The 22,146-nt window shown below is 38.8% G+C and overlaps 1 protein-coding gene, 1 long non-coding RNA gene and 1 pseudogene across 2 annotated transcripts; 2 read left to right on the forward strand and 1 right to left on the reverse strand.

The window, feature by feature from the left end:
* Nucleotides 1–4,301: 4,301 nt before the first annotated feature.
* LOC118825983 lies at nt 4,302–10,849 on the reverse strand (annotated as a pseudogene).
* A 1,203-nt stretch (nt 10,850–12,052) lies between these two features.
* LOC118826064 lies at nt 12,053–20,130 on the forward strand. Its single transcript, XM_036596952.1, has 4 exons — nt 12,053–12,061; nt 18,996–19,065; nt 19,185–19,535; nt 19,683–20,130. Exons 1-4 carry the CDS (start codon nt 12,053–12,055, stop codon nt 20,066–20,068), a joined length of 816 nt encoding a protein of 271 aa, XP_036452845.1. The 3' UTR covers nt 20,069–20,130.
* Nucleotides 20,131–20,172: 42 nt separating this feature from the next.
* LOC118826022 lies at nt 20,173–20,650 on the forward strand. Its single transcript, XR_005008724.1, has 3 exons — nt 20,173–20,274; nt 20,381–20,415; nt 20,511–20,650. It is a non-coding gene; the product is annotated as an uncharacterized LOC118826022 (long non-coding RNA).
* Nucleotides 20,651–22,146: the final 1,496 nt, after the last annotated feature.

Consider the following 22,146-nt stretch of genomic DNA (forward strand, 5'->3'; position numbering starts at 1 on the left):
CACCAATAAGGTAATGCTGATTTCTGCTAGCCCTGTTATGAGGATCTCAGTGATAAGTTAGTATTAACCTAAGATGGGTTGTTAACTCCCCCAAAGTCATTTATGACATTACCTTTCTCCTTTATAGCTTTTCGTTAGATATGTCTGTGTCTTAAAAGGCAGATGCAGTAGTAAAAGTATCAGGGCTGGGTGAGCTAGCTTTATACTCTCCGGTTCATCAGTGACATCCTTATGTGACAAGGTGGCTGTGATGGTAAAAGTATGAAGGCTGGGTGAGCGGGAGCAGCTGTTCAGTGGGGCAGGATGTTTACCTCGATCTAATGAAACAGCAAATCCCAGCAGCCTGTAGAATCACATACTTTCTGTAAAGGGAAATATGCCAAAAAGGTAGATACACTGATGGCGATTTACAGCACTGTAGCTGGTTCAGTTTCATTCCGTTACACTTGTAGATTCACAAACATGCCAAAGAAATGCACTGTAATGTCACAATTAAGGAATGTGTTCAATTAATAAGCATACGATGTAACAAGTAATTATGTAACAAGTAAGTAGTAATTTGTAAGTAGTGGCTGCATTTGTTCCACTAACCTCATTTCAACAAATTATTTCCTCATATTATTTTTTATTGAACAAATGCCTTTAACAATTAATGACATGGAACAGTTGATTTAGTTTTGAAGACTGAATGCAAGTAATGAGTGTAGGAGAATGAAGCTGTGATGACCTGTCCCTGTTAGGCTCTTTGAGCAGCAGGCCTCACCAACAGGAAATACTGACACACACACTGACCATTAACTTATTACCAGGGCACAAATAAGTCTTACTCATAGCAAATGGCTGATATCTTTCTAAATTAGTATTTCTTTTGTCTAACAGCTCTGTGAATCTGAGTTGTTATACAGAATTACTACTGAAAGCCAGTTTTGGCGTTTGATCTTGACTAAAATCGTGTTTGAGTGCAGCGCTTTGAGAATTCACTACTCAGATGGGTCGTGTTGTTGAAAGTCACAATCTTTTTTTTCGTCAGATACACAACTGATGTTTGGCCTGACTTATTCACTTGTCTATGTAGCACAGCCCTCGTTGTGTATAACTATTTTTGTTGTGATATACAGGGTGATTCAAAAAGATTTATCTGATTTCAAAATTATTTATTTCATTTGTGAATCATTACACAACAATGCAGTAAATTGTAAATGGTTTAAGTGAGCATAAAGTCTGTTAAGCAATTGTACAAGTGCTCAGTATGAACCTCCTCCAGCTGTACGGACAACGTCAACGCGATAGTCAAATTCATCCCATACTTGATTGAGCATGTCGGGTGTCACTGTACTCACGGCTCTTTCAGTGCAATTTCGGAGATCATCCTGTGTTGTAGAACCAAAGATGAATGCTCTGAGTTGTTGGAGGTTCACTGCCGACAAAAATCACGTTGCAGAGTTATGAAAGATTCACTCTTATTGAAGTGGAGAACGCAAAACGTTTTTGGAAGGGAGCTATCTTCCAGGGACAGTCAGAAACTCTATGACCCCCTCTTTCAATTGGTATGTAATTGGTTCCTAGGTGCTTCATGGTTGTAAAATATGGTGCTTTGAAATCAGATGAATCTTTTTGAATCACCCTGTACTACATTTAAAATCTCAGACCCACTTGGCTCTGCGGTAGGCATCAAAAACATTTGGAGCATGGACCATCGTACCATGTTAACAGTGATTTAAATTGAGTAATTGTTGTTGTTCTCAATGTTGATCTCAAAATAGTTTTCATTCACACCTAGTGGTGCACTCTGTAGGTTTATAATTTCTGATTATAGCTCATGTGATGCCGTGCAATTTATCAGGCACCCTCTACTCCAGTGGTGCACAACTCCAGTCCTGGGGGGCCGGTATCCAGCACAGTTTGGTAGTTCCCCTGCTCAAACACATGTACTAAACCTGGCAGTTAACGGATGAGTGTAATCAGGTGTGCTTGACCAGAGAAATGACCAGAATGCTCTGGACACCGGCACTCCAGGACCAGAGTTGTGCACCCCTGCTCTACTCTGCCCATTAGTGGAAAGAGAGTAGCACTTTACCCCACTTTTCTAGCTTGGTGCTAAGATAACAGTGACATTTCCATTAAGATGCTTACGAACCTCTTAGCAGTGGCAATGGGTAATAATAATAATAATAATAATAATAATAATAATTACAGCTTCAGTTACAGTGTTTCTGTGTTAAACAACATTAAGCTGTGTTATGATAAACTTGGCTGCCACATGTTCATGATTTAGTCACTGTATCAGGCACTAAACTGTATTTCAGTGTAAATAATTAAAAAGTCCAATATGTATTATCTCTTTATATTATCCTCTGCTGCACCCATTGTTGAGCTCTCCAACATGGCACCATGGCCACACCCCCTACTCCGCCCCCTCCATCAAGACAGACAATGAGAGATTACAAGCTTAAAAATCTAGCCAAACACCCAGAAAATGGCCTTTTTATTCACAGAGAAGTAAATGACTGTAAAAAAAAAACACATCATGCAAAGATGCAGTTAAGGTGTTATTTGTTTTTTACTCTCTACAGTTGTCCTTCAGTGAGCACAGAGAAATATAATAAAGTGAGTAAAATATTTCTCTTTTAAAAGGAATGACCTGCTCTGCTACTTAATGACTCACAAAAGTACTGTATGATCAGTTAGACATTATAGATAACACGCAATCCAACATCTCTGGAATAATGTAAATAGAGAGTCTGGTACTATGTTTATAAATAATATATGCATAGAATTTACAAAGACAAGACTCACAGAAGGTAACTTGAGTTTTAGTCTATCTAATTAAAGCTACACACAATACAGATTTCATTTTTCCACATCATCCATCAATGATTTTATTGAAAAATGAATTCACAAAAAACATTCACAAATTCACAATTCAGAATAAGACATTTGCAATTAATATACAGATGAGTCTGTACACAGATTATTGAAAAAAAATAATCTCAAATATTCAGATAGTGAATTCTACAGTGGCGTCCTGGTCAGTACAAACTTTAACACATCCAGTGCTAACTGATTACATACAACCTTGCCTGACTGACGAAATCATGCCTTTCAACAGTTATGCCCATGTTGATGCATCGCTTCAGTTGTCTGATGTACATGACGTGGGTTTCATTTCAACTTAGAGGCGACCTTATACAGCCAAGAATATATTATTAGGAATGTGCCAATAAAGTTATTAAATATGCAGACCTTCTTACCTTGAAAACAAATTATTTGGTCATATAGTATTTTAACTATAATAAATACAGCGTTGTATAACTATATAGTAATACTGTAATTCAATCTACGATAATAATATATTATACAGACATGTTGCACTTTAAATCTCTCTCACCAAAACTATTCACAGTGATAATGCAGTGTTGTAATGGGCTACTTCATCAACTTCATTAACATTAACATTTGTATAAGATGGTTCACCAACCCCTGCAATGGAGACTAAGGTGTTATTACATGCACTTTACTATTATAAAGCCTTTATTACAGTATATTTCCAATCAACAAGCTATTTGCTTTTCCACGTGAGCTCATGGATAAAAGAGAGAAAACTGATAGAAGCTAGAATCTAGATCTGAAAGAGCTATTAAATAGTTTAAACATGTAAGCATACACTGTACAGAATAATCTACTATATGTTTTGAGTTTGTTTAGCTGCTTGTATATTCAACCCTATTAAGACACTGCAATTGGTTAAGCAAGAACAATGAAATATCAGACTGATTTTCTCCATGTTAAAACCTTAACATCACACTCTCGCTATGAAGTTCTAATACCAGGTTTTTTGTCTTCATTGCCATTTACACACATACAGATTTCTGATCTACTGTCTTTTAGATCAGTATAGTGTCAAATAAACATACATAAATTAGATGTAGAAGTTTTGCTCTGAAATTACCAGCAATCTTTTAGATGAGAAATCTGCTAGATCTACTAAATTAGCTAGCTAGCTGTTGCTAACAGCTACAGATTTGGTCTCCTTTAATCCAGAGCAGGCCTAAAGCTTGCAGTGACTTAAATATTGAGCCTCAAAGAAACAATCACTGACATTTACAGAAACGGTTAAATCTAGGGGGAGCAATATATGGAAATGTTTCAAACATAAAGATGACACATTTGCACAGTATAATTTGTTTGAGTTTAGACATGTATACTCATGAGGAGTGAAGAAGGTGACACTTTCAGAAATCAAGGCAGCTGCCCAGATCATAATTTTAACAGGACAATAAAAATTATTTGGTACACTGAGACTAAAAGTTCTGATACTAAAACACAGAGAAACAAGTCATTACTGTAAAATGATCAAGTACTTTGGAAAAAAAAACTATACTGCTCTCTTGGGACTTATGTGGCCCCCATATCTTCCTTATTTGCCTTATTTGGTAAAAAAAAAAACATTGTTTACAACACGATAAAGATCACTCTACTATAAATCTTACTTTGAGACCCTTCATCAACAATGATTATAAATAAAGAGCATTCTACAAACTCTGACTGCCCATCATTTGTGTTCTATCTGAACATAAATCTACCAGTTCATAAGGTTTTTTATCGGTGCTGTTTGCTAGGACTTTCATGATCGTAATTTGTAGATGCTCCCTCAGCCCTCAGTGGCTTCTTCAGTACACAGAAGTCAGCATGTCCTATGAGATTAATGAAATCAAAATGCATTACTTTTACAGGAAACATAAGTAGGAGTTGATTGTCTTAGTTACAAATGATAATTCACAAATATTAACATATTGCACACATCATTTGAAAACTATTGAAGAAAAATACCATACGTGTGAAAATGAAACCAACTTTTCTGCTCAGGAGACTCTTTCCATGTTGCTGAACTGGTAAATAATGTTAGCCTACTTCAGCATTACATAGCAACAAATGAGAATAAAAGGGCTTACTGCCAGATCAGATCAGCTTGCTGCTGTAGAATTATGGAAAACCAAATTCACACCTGCTAACCTTGGGAAAATATTTTAGGCAGCACAATAGTGTAACGCTTAGTTCACATACCACCACTTCACTTATTCACTATAAATCGTCTATGAGCAAAACAATGCAATCATATATACTGGAGAATAACTCTATTAATAAAAAGACATTTATATTTATGTATTTACATTTATATTTGCATTTAAGGCATGTTATGTTCCTTTTAAACACGTATTTGACTGTTGAGATGCCATTTTGCGTTATTCATCACCTCTACTTGCAGTGGGACTTGATTTTGACTGCTTTGTCTCATAGCTTGCCGACTTGGCCTTTCTGATGCATCTGAGCATCACTGAAGCTTTCCATGTGACACACATTGCCAATTGCAGCCGTGTTCACCTTTCTTGTCACCAAGGCACTTATGTTGTCAATGCTCAGGCTGGCTGTGTATTTGGTCTTGTTTTTGGTGACAAGATTGAAAATCATCTCGATATCAACTTTGCTATAGACGAAATCTCCATGCCTCCCCTCTTTAACAGGCCAATGTCTTGCCAGGCCTCATCAGTGAACTTGCTGAGGGTGCTGTCCTCAAAGCTGGCGGTTTGATATATCCTGAACTCATCTTCCACTTGATCCACAGTGACCTCTTCAGGCAGAATAGAAAGAAAGAGGCTGATAAAAAACCAGAGAGAATGGAATTTCAGACTGCCTCTGCCACAACAGCATGCATAAGCAGCCCCTCCCCAAATGAAAATTTGGTAAACATGTCGTCAGCTGCAGATGAAAAGAACTTCCTCACATCTTTGAAAAACAGCTCTGCCTCTAGGTTACCATGACTTTGGATAAAGGTTGTCATGGACAGTTGAGAGATCCTCATGAGGTAGCTCATTTTCCCTTGTGCTGATTGGCTTGAATCCTCTACCAACTTCATTGATCACAGTGATCACATGCTGTGGCTTACAGAATGAAAGCAATACCTTTTAGCAGGTGCAGCTCCAATGTCAGAAGCAGGATATGTATGCATGGCCTCTCTTTTTAAAGTATTTGGTTGCTGATGTCGAACACAGGTATGGCTCTCTTCAAAAAGAGTGAATACACCTTTGACATTGGGGTGGTAAGGAGCTAAAGTATCTTCTCAAGTTCTGACATATCCATTTTCTCTTCTTTCTTGGTTCTTTTTTTCAGCTCTTTTTCCATTTTCATTTTGCTTAAAGAGGAACCTGTTTAAGTTAATCTGCACCAAGGTGTGCAAGAGCTTTAACTTCTAGTGTGCTGGTAAAAGGCATGGCTTTAGGGTTCTGGGTGGGACGAGACGGATGTGTGGGCAGCTTTGGTGGGATAGATAAGGAGAGCTTGGGCTGCAGTGTAGATGGCATGCTGGTGGATGGTGTGAATATAGACTTCTGGGGAGGGCCAGATGCAGACTTTGGCAACTTGGAGGAACCTGAGGGCTCAGTCTTCTTTTTCTTCCTGCATCCACCTCATTTTCAAAGAAAGCAGTAAGACGATCCCACTGTTGCAGTAGATGGTTCACACACTGGCCCAGAGACAGCCAACTTGTGGAGGCCAGCTTGAGGGTCTTCCTCACCTCTGCATAACCCATGATCTGTATGTTATGTGGACTTGACTTTCTCTTGCTGCTTTTGTCCAGATATTAATAAATCATGAAAAGAAAGTCTTGAATGGGGTTTTAGATGGCAGGCACAACCAACTAGTTAGATGTGTGGACATTGTGCCTTCAAAAAAACACAAAGGGGTACATTTTTATGTCCTCCATATCTGTGCTCGCATCTGTAGCAAGGCTGTATGGAGATCTGCTTCCCTGCTTTTGTAATGCACTCATCATCGTTCCTGGCTAGTGTTTTCACTATACAGACTGTATTGGTTATGACACAGCCATACTGTTTAGGCATCTCACTAATAGGAAACATCTTCCTAAACAGTTTTCCGGCAGTGAATGTAGTCAAAATGCAGTCAAAAGGGTTTCTGTCCGAATTCTGTCCGAATCATGCGCTTATAGGAAGAATGAATTAATTCTAGGGACTGAATCTGTAACCACCATCACTTTAAAATGTTTTCTCCCCTCCATGTGGCATTCCTTCATAATTTTAATTTTGACTGGTCACTGACCAGTCAAAAAGTGACCAGTCAAAATTTGACCTGATTCTAAAATCTCACTTGCACTACTGCACTGGGCTATAATGTTCAGTGTAAGTCAAAAGTTTCAGTACACCTGAGTAAAACCATTTTAACTGTATGATGTGTGTTTATACAAACTGATAACCAAAAATGAATTTTACTCATTCAATTATTTAACAAAAATGGAAAGTCTTTACTTTGTGTATTTCAACATGTTTTACTTTTCAAGTATTTAACTTATGTTGTATTGTTTAAAAAAGCAAAACATGATGTAAAACACTGTCAATTATGAATTAAACTGAAGTTGCTATTAAGGATTTACATTTTCTTCAATAATTAAATAATTGAATCAGCTTATATAGGCACACATCACATAGGCACATCTACTGCTCCTGATAGTTTGTGAAGAAGTTCTGGGGGGGCATAGACTTGCTTCTTTTTCAGGTTTTTTAGGCCTGCTGTTCTCTCTGTCCCTGTCAGTGCCCTCCTCATCTGATATCATGTTTACTTTAACCCCTTAAAATACCAGGCTTATTACATACTAAGCCTTATTATACAGTAAATACAAGGACTTCAATGCAAAGCAGTTGAGCTATTCTTAGGTTATAGAAGTGCGTAATAAAACTTTGGCCTTTAAGGGCTGAACTGTAAGGTACTAGAAAAAGTCACGTTAACAATTTGTGGTACATGGGCAAGATAACCTAATGTTACTTTGCCAACTTAAACGCCTGGTGAACAAGCAAGCTAGCTTGCAAATTACGTAACATTTCGCTCAGGTTACATTTTCCAAAGGTTGGCAGGTCTGCCTTAACTTAAGTTCCATATTCCATAGCCACTCCAGCCAATTGACCTTTGCAAAGGAGGAGTTAAAAGCACCGTCCTCCTTTGTGGAGCAGGTTAGATGAAGTCAGTAGAAAGATTGAGAGGGATAAAACCTGATTGGTTAAACTCTTCGTCTTCTTTTGTTTTTCAGAAGTCTAAACGCTGCTGCCTGTTACCGTTAGATCTGAGTACTGCACATGCACAACTGAACACACAGGCGTCACCAGCTTTTTGTGTAGTTCATGGTGACACATCTTATTGTACTTTGTAGTGTACTTTGATGTTGGCTGGTCTGCCGGTTAAAAGCCTGATTCAAATATCTTTAGAAAAACATCAGAGATATTAGTTCAGCCAATAAAAATAAAATGCTAAATTTCTGTAGATTGTGCACCACTGCTTGTGAGGGGTATTCTTCAGAAACCTCTCCTGGGCCCTCCTTCCCACATTCTACCCCAAATTAAAAACTCTTAAAATCTACACAATTCAAAGGACATCATTAAGACTGCAAATTTTGGTGAATGGAGATGACTTTGGGTTTGAACGTAATCCTGGTGGTATTTACACTATTACCCTGTGATGTAAAAATACCCTGTGATCTTCTGTAACTGCAAAGGAATACTGTTAAATTTTTGTATCTGGATTACGTGTTATATGTTTTCCATTAAAAGTGAAGTTAGCTCTGTCTGTTACAGACTGAACCAAAAGCAATGACAACACACTTTCTGGATTTTTACCCAATTATCTCCCCAATTTAGTCGTTTCCAATTCCACCCGCTAGTTAGGACTCCCCCAGTCACATGATACTATCAACGCTAGGAGGGTGAAGGCTAACACAGGCTTCCTCCGAGACCTGTGAAACCAGCCACCGCTTCTTTTCGAACTGCCGCTCACGCAACGTCGCCGGACAGCCGAACACGCTCGGAGGAAAGCGCCAACCGCCAGATCTGTTACGGCAGCTAACAGACGCCTGCGCTGACTAGCATCGCGTTGAGTGATGGGGGGGCCATCCTACCCATCCAGAGAGAGCGAGGTCGATTGTGCTCTCTTGGACTCCCGGACAACACACTTTTAAAAAGCTAATTAACAATGATACATTGGGAAGAAACATGAACCTTGCACCCCCATCCCAATCAACACCTGTGTACAGATTTGCTTGCTGAACATGACTGAGTGGTATTTGAAATAGAAATGTTCCACTGCGGTGATAATTACATTGTGGTGATGCTGTCCGTACTCGTTTCCTATCAGCTCTGTCTTGACTTTCCTTCTGCTTTCTGGAGGGACCTTTCTTAAGAAAGTTCAGGGCAGCATAGGTTAAGCCTTCTGCATCCACAACCTGAGATTCAACAAGAATCATTACAATCCATTACTGACCACATGGAGAACATGTGTTACAAGTACAGTAAGAAATGTGTAACCAGCAAATATTTAAACAGTTTCTGCAGATTCAAGGACAGATCTGTGTTTATTTCAAGAAACATAAACACTAATGATAGACATGTTTACCTGATTAGTGTGGCTTAGCTGGGCGTTTGCAGCACCTTTACAGAACAACAACAGAAAAAAGCAATGTTTGCATGCATTAAGTGATTTAAATTTCAGTAAAATAGTTATATAGTGAGCGTAAAAACCAAAACAAACCTTTTCGTTGACTCATAAGTAGAAATCCAATCAGAACCATGATCACAATAATGGATATAAAATTTGATATTGACAAGGCGATGACAATCCAGCTGTTATTTTCTGAAATTATAGAACACAAATACCTTGCTTTAGTGTCAGATGATGTATTCTTTAACAAGAGTTGATTGTAAAACATTAGCATGCAGATAAATTCCATCACAGAACAGAAGCTCTATTCTATCAAAAGTCTCACCTTGTAAAGTAACTTTAGTTAGATCTCCAAACAGTATCTGTCCACATGCAGCCATAGCACAGTAGTAAGTTCCAGCATCAGAGAGGCTGAGGTTTCTCTTGGGGAGTTTGTAGACACAGCTCTGTGTAGGAGAATCAGTCTCAGCGCTTTTCTTACACTCATCACTCCTGTTTCCATGAGTGTAAATGATTCCTGGATGAGATTCTCCTGATCCATGTCTGAGCCAGTACACACTGTGTTCTCCTGAACAGTTTGAAGTAAGAGATCGTACTGAACACTGGAGAGTAACAGACTCTCCTGTCTTGATCACCATTTCAGTCATAGGATGTCGGTCAGTCTTCTCAGCTTTGAAATAAATTGACAAAAACAAAACAGAAATAATACTAACAACAATGACATGAAAACTTCATAAACAGAAATGAACTTAAAATCTTGGAATGAAATGAATGGAAGTAAAAGTTACAGATATTACAGTAAAGTTAGAGAGAGCTGTTTACCTTGAAAAAGTAAAAGAGTCCCAGATCCAAACTCTACAGCATTCTGCTTTACTTTTCCACAGAAATATAGTCCTGTATCCTCTTCCTTTATTCCATTAATATTGAGACCAAATGCTTCTTCATCCAGAGTTAAACGTCCATCGCTAAACCCTGGTGTAAATCTGGGTTTCCTTTCATTCCCCAAATAATCTCATAACATACTCTGGCACTTTTCCTAAACTCTGCTTATACCAAGCTAAAAGATTTTTATGGTCTTTGTCTGTGATCTGGTCACATTTTATAGTAACATTACTTCCACTCCTCACAGTTTGTACCTGAACCTCAGAGATGTCAGTGTTCACTGAAAAAAAAGTGTGCAATACTTTCATTTGCAGTAGAAATATATTGTACAGTATTTCGTATTTTATATAAACAAATTCAAAATTTCACTTACCTGTTATAAATAGACAGAGAATGGTGATGAGTGTGATCATTGTCGCTGCTTCGACAATAAGGCAGTGAAGTAATGAGGTCTATTCAGTGGAAATGCCAGCCCTGTGTCATACCTGATTGGACATTTTGAAGGTGCGCACTACTTTCATTGGTCCTGTATTTGTAAGGAAATATCAAAACTTTGTCCAGTTCTTTTCAAATAAAATACATATCTCTGCTACATTTTCTCTATATATTGATGTTCACTAGAAATAGATGTTGTAGATTTGGTGGTGACTTGTCTATATCTGCAATGTTTCATGCAGTGGAGGAGTGAAGGCTAGCAATAAATTGTGTTTATTCTGATTGCATGACAGGTTTAGCCTTTAAATTATTTGCATACAACACAGTTCTGTCTTGTCTTTATGCGTGCGTATTTTTGATATGAAACACTTGCTGACGTGTGTTTCACTGGTATTCTGATGCACTGCCTTGTGGTCAGCATTGCTTCACACCAGAGAAAAAGTGTTAAAATTGAGGTTAAGGCTGCTTTAACTTACTTGTCAGTTCACATGAACATTTAAAAACGTCAAACGAGAACAACTCAAACTAACACAACTGGAAATTATTTGCTATCTTTCGTTTTATTCTAGGTTAGTTTGAAGTAATGAGCTGAAACTTGTAGTGGGCGTTTCCAATAGATGCAAATATCAAAATAAATCTATCTATAAACTAGAAACTAGTTCCACACTTATGCAGTAACATAGATGTCCATATCCAAGGTTTACCACACTAATTTGGCAACAGACATCCATACCCAAGATCTACAACACAGATATGTAACATCTACTGCATGTTTACAGTAACACGGAAAAACATAACTCAGTTTTACCTCAATGGTACATTAGCATAAACATCCATACCTGTAGACATTCACACATACACAGATTCATGGGTATTTAAAGTGCATTGTTTAGCAGCCAGACAAGAGGAAGCCATACTAAATAAGATCAAATAAGAAGCGTTAATTATAAAACAGCGTCTCACATAACTCATGCTTATGTGTTATAATTATTCATAAATGGTCCACTGTCAGGTTGGGAGACTCTATTGTGGAACAATTCCAGAAGAATAATGTTAAATGCTGAGCTGGAGTGTAAAAACAGGCTTGCATAGGCCCTGGCTGGTCAAGGTGGTGAAGGATAAAGTGATGTCCCTGTTCACCATGGATATGTTTGCCCAATATGCAAACGGCAGAAGGTCCAAGGGGGGGTTTGTCGTGTCCTTTAAGTATGCTGCTACCAGTCTCTCAAAGGATTTCACGATGACCAAGGTGAGGGCAATGGGCCTAGAGTCGTTCAACCCTGTGTTGGTGGCTGTTTTTGGGGATGAGCAGTGTTGTTGAGCATTTGAAGCAGGAATGTAGCTCACATAACTCGAATAATCTGCATGAAGACTGGTGCAAGTTGGTCAGAGCAAACCTTCAGACAGGAGCGCGCGACACCATCTGGGCCTAGCACCTTCCTAACCTTCTATCTCAGGAAGTGTCAGCGCACATTCTCTTCACAGTGCAGGGCTTGGTGGGAGAGGTGCTGATGTGCTGTGGTTTGAAAGGGGTGTGAAATAGAGCTGGAGAGGTTTGTGGTGCTATGCTTTTCACACCTGCAGAAGTATGTGCCCAGCCAAACAGCAATATGCATTCTTTAAAGCAAGGCAGCACTGCATGTGTTATTTTACCTAATGTGGTAAGTAACATGTTGTCAGTGTTTGGCCTGTCTGTGAGTAAGGTTAGCTCTATTGAAGTCTCCTAAAACTGAAAACATAGACTGGTTATTCTGTTCAGATTGAAATACCAAAGCAAGCAACATTTTTAATTGATTATTGGACAATTCAGTAAACCCAGAACTGCTGGCTATACATTTTCTTTGGTATTCTTCAAGATGTGAATAAACAGACTACAGTCATTGGCTGTGTGTTTTAAAGCCAGGGTGCACTGCAGTCTGCACCTCGCATACCTTAATGCAGGGCATCCTTTCTATGATAATGCAAACTCTGCGTCAGTTTCTTCTAATCTAGGGCCGGGTGTTAGGTGATAGATGGTTGCCCTTGCAACAATCTAGCTGCTCCACCTCCACTCAGCATGCTGTGCTGTGCTTATTTGTAGCTGTGCTTGGAAGTACAGTTATGTGTCACCAGGGTGAACAGCAGTGGGCTAAGCACACTAATCCCAGCAGACTCTTTGCAACTTATGTGGAATGGAATTATTGTTAAAGTCAATAAACAGCCTTCATACATAAGTGTCTGTTGGGATGGTGATTCATGTGGTTTTTAAGTGACCCTTTCAAAGTACTAAGGCTAATTGAGTGCCAGGGGCAATAGTGAATAAGTAAAGCATTTAGGCATGATAGCCTGGCTCAGGAAGATGTTCAAGATGTCAATGAAAATATCTACTCATTTCTTGAACAGACAGCTTGGTATACTCTCCATTGCATGGGTTTACTCTGGATAGAGTCCTCCTAACATCTGCTGTGGACAAGCAGAAACCCTGTTGTTAACCTCATAATGTTCAGAACTAGGATAATTCTCATGTAGTGCTACATGCTACTGCTTTTTTGTTATATTTATGATGTTGGAATTGTGCTAAAACACTGGGAAAAAGTGCCGCCCCTTGAATCTGCAAGGATCGTCTTTGTAGCTATTAGAATTTTCAGTCTAGCCAGAACCTCACTGTGTCTGTGTTGTTTAGCCTGTGGTCATTGCTGCACATGCACTTAATGGGTGTCATAGCTCACAGAAAAAAACACATCGTTCACAGGATGTTGTTTTTACAGCTAGAGATCACAGTAGTGAAGTGTTTCAGTTGCCTTTTTAGATCACATTCTATTTTTACAAACCACATTTCTTGCAAAGCATTTTGAAAAAGACTGGTCCCTGATAGAGATCTATTTTGTGATACTAGAATCCTTAGTAAACAGAGTCTTTTTTCCTCCTTACAAAGCACACAAGTGCTATCTCATTATTTTGCTTCTATCTGTCAAGCATTGAGGTCCAGATGAACTCAGAGTTTTAATGGCAGTTGTGTAGGGGTACTGAAGCAACTAAAATAAATAAAAATAGTCTAAAAATAAATGAATTATGAATATAAAATATAAAAATTTGGGCATCCCTGGCCAAATTACGTATTTTGTTGAGTTTTGTGCGGCAAACTGTTTTAAAAAAAATATGTTCCCCACAAATTTGAATGCACAATTACTTGATATTTGATGAACTTATGATTTTATGCATGTACAACTGGTCAAAGCTGTGTTTACTAGTCATGTACTGGCTAGCTTTTTTGGATTATGATCAAAATTAGCTAACACTGTCACTACCGAAACATGGTAAAGCTTCAGAAATGGAATGTTCAGTCATTTTTAATAAAATAAACACAATTAAGGTATAAAGTCACTGAAAGGGATTTTAGCACACAGCCTGGTATACTCTCCATTGTGTGAGTTTACTCTAGATAGGGTCCACTAACATCAGCTATGGACAAGCAGAATCCCTGTTGTTCACCTAAAGTCCAAGTCAGTGAAAAATCCAAAATGTGCTTCCAGCACTGACTTTGAATCAGTTCAGTAGAACGATCTATGTATATAAAATGGTAATTGTGCCATGTGCAAATTTTAGACAACCTACTAAGTCAGTAACACTCCCATTGGCAAGTGCTTTTTGAGGCCAGCTAGGCGTCTTTCTATCCTTTGGCTCACTCTTCTTTGCACAGCATTCTGCACTATTTTCTTAGGCTATCTTGCATACACAGCCTGTTTAAGATGTACTTACAGATTTCCAGTGATAGATTAAGATTAAATGACCCTTATTAGTCCCACAAAGGGGAAATTCAACCTCTGCTTTTAACCCATCCGTGAAGTGAAACACCACATACACACTAGCGAGCACACACACTGGGGGGCAGTGAGCACACTTGCTCAGAGCAGCAGGCAACCCTATCCGCAGCACCCGGGGAGCAGTTGGGGGTTAGGTGCCTTGCTCAAGAGCACCTCAGTCATGTACTGTCGGCTCTGGGGATCAAACCGGCGACCTTCCCCTCACAGGTCCGGTTTCCCTAACCTCCAGCCCATGACTGCCACTACATTGAAGTAAGTTAACTCCGTGGGCCATTCCAAAAACTTCAGCTTTTGTTTCTTAAAGTAGTTTTTTTTTGGATTTTGAGGTCATTGTCTTGTTGTAGAAGCCAATGTCTTTTCAGTTTCAGTTTCTTAACTGACTGTGTCAAATTTGCTTACTTATTACTCACTTATTGGGATCAAAAAAAGCCTCTGTCCCATACTGATGATTTTCACCACTGATTATTCGTTTGAACTAAGATTAAAGGAAACTAAAAAGAAAAAATGGTGAAAAACGTCACTTGTGTATACAGAAGCTTTGCACTGAGTTAAGGCACTGGCACAATTGAGTTTATGAGCATCTAAACCTCTAAAAACTACCACACTAATCAAATCATTACACCCATTACTCTTACTTAAATATGTTTACCAGGTGCGTCTTAGGGGTGGTGTTTGGTGGTCTCAGATCTCTGCACTTGGTTTGTCACTTTAAATGTATCAGATCACTGATGCAATACATTCTGCAATCCATGTGCCCAGATTACAGACTTTGCTTCACTTTGCTTGTACTGCAAGAACAATATGAGCATCTGTGATGAGTCAAATGTTAAAACAGGCAGATTTTGCGGGCAATGCTGCACTATTGTCTTTGGTGCAGACCATCATAACTTTGTGTTCCCACCAGCAGTAAACTGACCTGGGGTTCATTTGAAAGCGAACAGAGACCTGCATTTTTTGCCAGACACGGTTTATTCGCTTTAAAATGACTATTTTGCTGCTTTCAGGTGACTACATTTTGACGTTCCCCTCGTTCCTTCCCACCACCACCAGTTGGGTCCCTGTCTGGTTGTCTGGGGGGTAGGCTCTGCCCCTGCCGTCTCTACCTGGCAGGATCAGTGAGGGTCCCGACACTCCAAGACCTGGGCCGAGGACTGACCTACACCAAAGTCTCCTTAATTTCTACTGAATTGTTATCCTTCAACTTGAAAAAAATATTATTGAGGATATAAAAAATTGTCCTCCTTCACTCTTTCTAGTACAAAGGGATTAAAAGGCCTCTATTGGACTCCCTTTCTTGTAGACACAGCCACTTGAGAAAACAGCTTGGTAGTATGTGCAGTGCTTATGTTGATTATTTTGTTAAATTTAAAGTGTATATTCTTCAAACAAACATCACATCTAATGTGCATGTCATAAGATCAGTTTGGATTCATCAGAACTCAGCATGCACATATTATCTGACCCAGGCCAATATGGTAGTTGGTGTCTTATATGGTACTAAAGGAAATACTTGTACAACACAGTACAAGCTACAGACTGGAAAAGTTTCACCAAAAGGACACAACAACTCCAATTCTCTTTCTCTTTTGGCTCCATCAATAAGTCGATGCCCAGGAGTCAGTCACCACTCTTACTCTTATCCACATAGGGGTGAAGTGTTCACACGTGTCATAGGTCCCCACCAAACAAGGTCTGTGGGAAAGGACCCTTGGTTTCCTGGGTGTAGACATCTATCATTTCTCATGCAGAAATTTAAAACTAGAAGTGATGCACTTGTATTAGCAAATCTTCAGTTGTATCTATGTGTTTTATTTAACATTGCTCCATCATTGCTATTATACTTTTTTGCTTTTGAGAATGCAGAATGTTCAAAGCCACAACCATTTTGTAAATGACCCGTAACATGATATAATGAAACACATCGGTTGAAACCGTTAAAGGTCAGTTATGCTAAACGTTGGACAACGTTGGAGTGCATGTTTGAAAAGTTTCCACTCCTCTCTTAGAAGGCTTCCTTCCTTTCTTTATTGTTTTCCTTCGTATGAAACTGTTTCATCTTTGCTATTTAAGCCTTGTTTTTGATGTGGTTAGAAGTTTCAGCAGTCCACTATGTGTGTTCCATCGAGACTGTGGTTACTGCTAAATATACACTCAAGCACGGGATATAGTGCATAAGTCAGAGAAGTCATGGTCAACCTAACACAGACTTGTGCAAATCAGTCACTACCTGGCTTTGTACAATGCATGCCAGGTTTAAATTTAATCTGACTTGCATTGGCACCACCGTGAATCTCAAAGAACCAAGGGGGACAGCAATCCTCAGATCTAGGATCTTTGTGAGCTGAAAGAAGACTTAATGATAGAGCTTAATTCTCATAAGTTAGATGCTCCACTGACTACCACGACATTTGATGCTTTTTATATTCTGAGCCTATTCATTGTTACTGATTATAAAGGCCTATAGGTTTTATTCCATGAGTGATAACTTGCAATAGTTATGGCCCCTAGTCATGCACTGTGGTCTCTACTCATGGAAGCTTGAGCAAAAGATGGGCCAGGAAGACTCTAATGCTGTGTCATTCACTCATTCATTATTCCTGACCGCTCACAGGTCTACACATCTTTAAAATGACGACTTATGTACCTATTTTGCTGCTTTCAGGTAACTACATTTTGACGTTCCCCTCGTTCCTTCCCACCACCACTAGTTGGGTCCCTGTCTGGTTGTCTGGGCTCTGCCCCTGCCGTCTCTACCTGGCAGGATCAGTGAGGGTCCCGACGCTCCAAGACCTAGACCGAGGACTGGGCCTACGCCAAAGTCTCCCTAATTTCTACTGAATTGTTATCCTTCAACTTTTGTTAATCATAACTTTTAAGATTCATCAGAACTCAGCATGCACATATTATCTGACCCAGGCCAATATGGTAGTTGGTGTCTTATATGGTACTAAAGGAAATACTTGTACAACACAGTACAAGTTACAGACTGGAAAAGTTTCACCAAAAGGACACAACAACTCCAATTCTCTTTCTTTTTTGGCTCCATCAATAAGTCGATACCCAGGTGTCAGTCACCACTCTTACTCAGCCTGCCTCTTTTGTTGTTTCTGGTTACTCTCTGACCATTTGCTAGTAAACATGAAGAGACTCCCAGTGGTTAGAAGATGCACTCTCAAGCACATAGAGGCAACATCTGTTCCAGAGAGCAAAGGGGAGAGTCTGTGAGTGGGCTGCCTCTCTGTCTCAGGAAGTGGGTAAAAGGATCTTCTTGTCCTTTTAAGGATGCATGACACTTCTCTAAGATGAGTCTGTCCTTTCAACAAGATAACAGTGAACCAAAGACCTTTAGACTGTTACTATTACCTCCACTAATAGCCATGCTAGCAAGTGGCTTCCTCTGAGCCTCTGAAACTCTTGCCTTGCCAGTCTTCAAGCCCTTAACCAAGCTGACCTATGAGTTCATAAGCATTCATACAGTCTCATACGAATCTTGAGTTTTGTCCCTGGTTCATCCAGATCCTACCTCTATGGCCTCGGCTGCTCCTGCCCTTAACACAACTTAATACAGCTGCACCTGGAGAGTTTTGTTTTTGTAAAGAAAAAGAAGTTTCTGCTTCACCACAGCTGTATTCACGTGCTCCCATCATGTGCACTTGAGTAAAAGGTAAAAATGACCACCACAGCTTGTATATTCTGTTCCTTAATGTTCTATTCTGCTATTTATATTCATATATTAATTCCACACATCGGAAAGACAAACCGCAAGCTATGTTTGAATATCATTTTTTGAATATCAAATATTTTTTAATCGTTTGGCCAAACAAAGTCCGACCCAGCCAAATAATTTGCATAATAACGTGTGCTTTCATGCCCACTGATGTGAGTGGTTAGGGCCTAATTCAGCCTCCTTTTGTGCGAGCCAATCCGCTCTCAGCACAGAACTATAAAGCTGCCTTGTGGAAGTTAAGTACAGTTGCTGTTAAAACTGGTAGGAGCTGCATCCTGATCGATTACTTTTATCTTCAAAAGCTGTAAGTGTCTCAGTCTCCTATACTTAAGTGTAAAAGCAACGTTAACCTTAAATTCCACCTAAAACCTAAATCCCATCCTAATCCTAACCTTAACTGTAGCGCTGTTAATGATATGGTGAGTTTCACCACATAGTTTGTAAATAATTTCAGCACTCATAGATAATTTGAAGGTAAAAATCAAAACAAAATATGGCAAATACTTTTTGTTCCACTGACATTGTGTTGCAGACATGTTTTAGAGTGTACATATACATTACGCTTTTAAAGCGCATATATACATTATTTACTAATCATTTACTGAAGTGTGTGTAAAGTGTAACTGAAATGGAAAAGTGTTTTTGTGTTTCAGGAGATGCATTACTTGATGAGTTTGGCCATGATTTCATTGTGTTTACTTATTTTGCTGTCAACAGCATTAGGTATTTTTTTCATTTGTTAATCGCAATTTGTTTCCTGCTGTAACACACATGGCTGTATCTAATACACAGTTTTCATGGATATTCAAACAGCAAGTTTTTCTTTGTTTCCTTTGTTTTAGGTGGTACCTCAAAAGTTCACATTATCTCTCAAAGTGGACTGAAGTACATTCAATATGGGAAAACTATCAGTCTGAATTGCTCTTTTTTATCCCCTGATGAATCAACAACTACATGGTTCAGACACACTCCAGGAGAAAAGCCCCTACTCATCGCTTCTGCTTACCATTATATACCTGCTGTATATTATAATGGCTTTGACAAGATCGGTCGCTTTAAAGTATTAAAAGAAAAAAGCAGTTTTACTCTGAGTATCTCAAATGCAGAACCATCTGATTCAGCTACATATTACTGCTCTGTTGCATATTATACAGATACTGCATTAGCAGACTGGACAGTTTTAGTCCTCAAAGGTAGGTGGTAGTTAATTACAGCACTATATGTAGCCTATGTACCTTCACCTCTTTCTGTACTGAAGATTATATCTTTGCCATAAAATTGGGATTTATCTTCATCTCACTCGATATCTGAGAAAATGTATATTTTTTTTCTCTCTTTAGGTTCATCTTCAAGTGTCTCTGCTGTTCTCCAGCCTCCTGTATCAGATCCTGTTGAACTGGGAGGAGATACAACTTTGCAGTGTTCAGTACTCACAGATGCGTCTGCAGGAGAACACAGTGTGTACTGGTTCAGACATGGATCAGGAGAATCTCATCCAGGAATCATTTACACTCATGGAAACAGGAGTGATGAGTGTAAGAAAAGCTCTGAGACTGATTCTCCTACACAGAGCTGTGTCTATAAACTCCCCAAGAGAAACCTCAGCCTCTCTGATGCTGGAACTTACTACTGTGCTGTGCTCATGTGTGGAGAGATCATCTTTGGGAACGGAACTAAACTGGACTTTGTAGGTAAGAGCAGATATTTAAGTAACATCAAACCCTAATAAGGAACCATTTGATGTTGTCAGAACATCTGCCTTACAATAAAATTACAAAACTACTTGATAAATAATATTTAAATCTGCTTTCTTGCTTTTTATAGTGAACAGTGGTTTATACCCAACCATTTTGGCTTTAGCAGCATCAAACATCATATCTGTGGCTGTGACTTTATTTATGTGCAGAAAATCACACATCTGTCATCATAAAGGTAGGTTTTGACACAATTGTTGAGTGGCTACCATTGCTTATTTTTGTAGTTTTTGCCAATCATACAGTAATGTAATACATTTGAATTGTTTACTTATTTGTTGAAGATGCTGCTGAAGGTCACAGAGTTCAAGTAAGCCAGGTATTTCTCCCACTTTCTCATACCTTTTCTGCTAAACTGAAACCACAGAATCTTGCTCTGTAGTGAAATCTATTACATACTGTCTCTTTCTGCAGGCTGCATGCAATGAAGCTTTGTACTTTGCAGCAGGGAATGTCAGCAATGAAGCATTATCCTACAGAGGGACTAGAAAGGTGTCTAAAGACTCTGAAGTGTGCTCCCAGGTCATATATTACCAACAAAACTGAACTTTCTAAGGCTAACAAAAATCCCTTCCCTTTGTTACTCAGGGAATTTTGCTGACTGATGGGTAACAAGCTTATCATTTCTTATGATGTCATATTTTCCTGTTAACTTTTTAATTTTATTTACTGTGAAAGGTAATTATTAAAAGTGGATACTATTTTAGATACAAGTCTGCGCAGTTTCTTTGTGATTGTGTGTGTGTGTGTGTGTGTACGTGCGCAAGGGGAGTTCAAATGACTCCTGTTTTGACTTCTGTAACTATGTGGAGCCAGTGACAGTAGACTGCAAGTTCTGTTAGGCTTTATTAGGGCTTCTCTAAATAGTGATATCGGCACTGGAAGATATATCTATAATACCAACACATAATCAGAAGCAAATCTGTGATCAAAAACCTGGTACATTGCACAAAGGCAGAGACACAGAGATCAAGGGGAACACAAGGGGACCATACGGAACACATTCTGATGGCACAGAATTAAGTACCTTTGAAAGTACAGAATATAGTTATTTTTTAAGGAATACTGTTATTAGGATTTAATTTGGACTATGCAACATCAACAACCCCCTCCTTTAAGTGCTCCTGTGAAAAGGCTGTGGCAATAGTAATATGTGTATCTTGGTTTTTGTCAAAAATCTGGACTGTCAGAAAAATGTTGATACTCATCATATTAATCATTTTCACACTGGGTTATCAGACCCTAAGAATAATATTCCAATATCTACATGTACCTCATTGATATAAATGGGGTGGTCCTGGGTTTTTGTAAGCTGTAGTCATACATATATCACAAGCCTGATGTCACTTGTCCCTCCCACATAGCGTTCATCAAAGATATGCGTCAAAGCTTGAACAGTCTCACTCTCTGAGTTTGAGCAACCTTGCAAGTGAAAGCTAACGTAGCAAGCATAGACTACTGTGATAATTCCATCACCACCAGTGAACATGAGCTATCTGCTGGAACTTCAGTCTGATTCTAAATATCAGAATTGTTAGTTTTGTACATGTAGGCCTGATTCTAAATCTAATTTGTTGCTTTACCTAATTGAGTAGACTATTAGTGCAGAGTCTTGAACAGAGAGATGTCAATGAAGCATAATCCATTGTAAGAATGGCACATAAAAATATGCACAAATTAGTTTATTTACAATAATGTACAACTTATCAAGTATCAGCTCATATGTGTGTAAACAGATGTTTGCAACTTTGCTATCAGAGATTACACACATGCAACACCTCTTGGACTGTAATTTCAACTGTCATGGTGTAAATAACAAAACTAAATAACTGAAAACTACCACAGAAAACTAATAACCATTGTGAACATTAACAACAATTACAATGCAGTCCATATGTCATTGCCTCTTTCAGTCATTCATGTTTGAGAACTCTGAGGCACAGAAACAATGAGTTTCTGAATCTGTAATTGTAAAGCATGATGAATGCCCACTGTAATTGTAAAGTATGATGAATGCCCACACTACTCCATTATCACGCTGGTGCTACTC

Source organism: Colossoma macropomum, unplaced genomic scaffold (genome assembly GCF_904425465.1).
Source record: "Colossoma macropomum unplaced genomic scaffold, Colossoma_macropomum, whole genome shotgun sequence".
NCBI classification, from domain to species: Eukaryota; Metazoa; Chordata; class Actinopteri; order Characiformes; family Serrasalmidae; genus Colossoma; species Colossoma macropomum.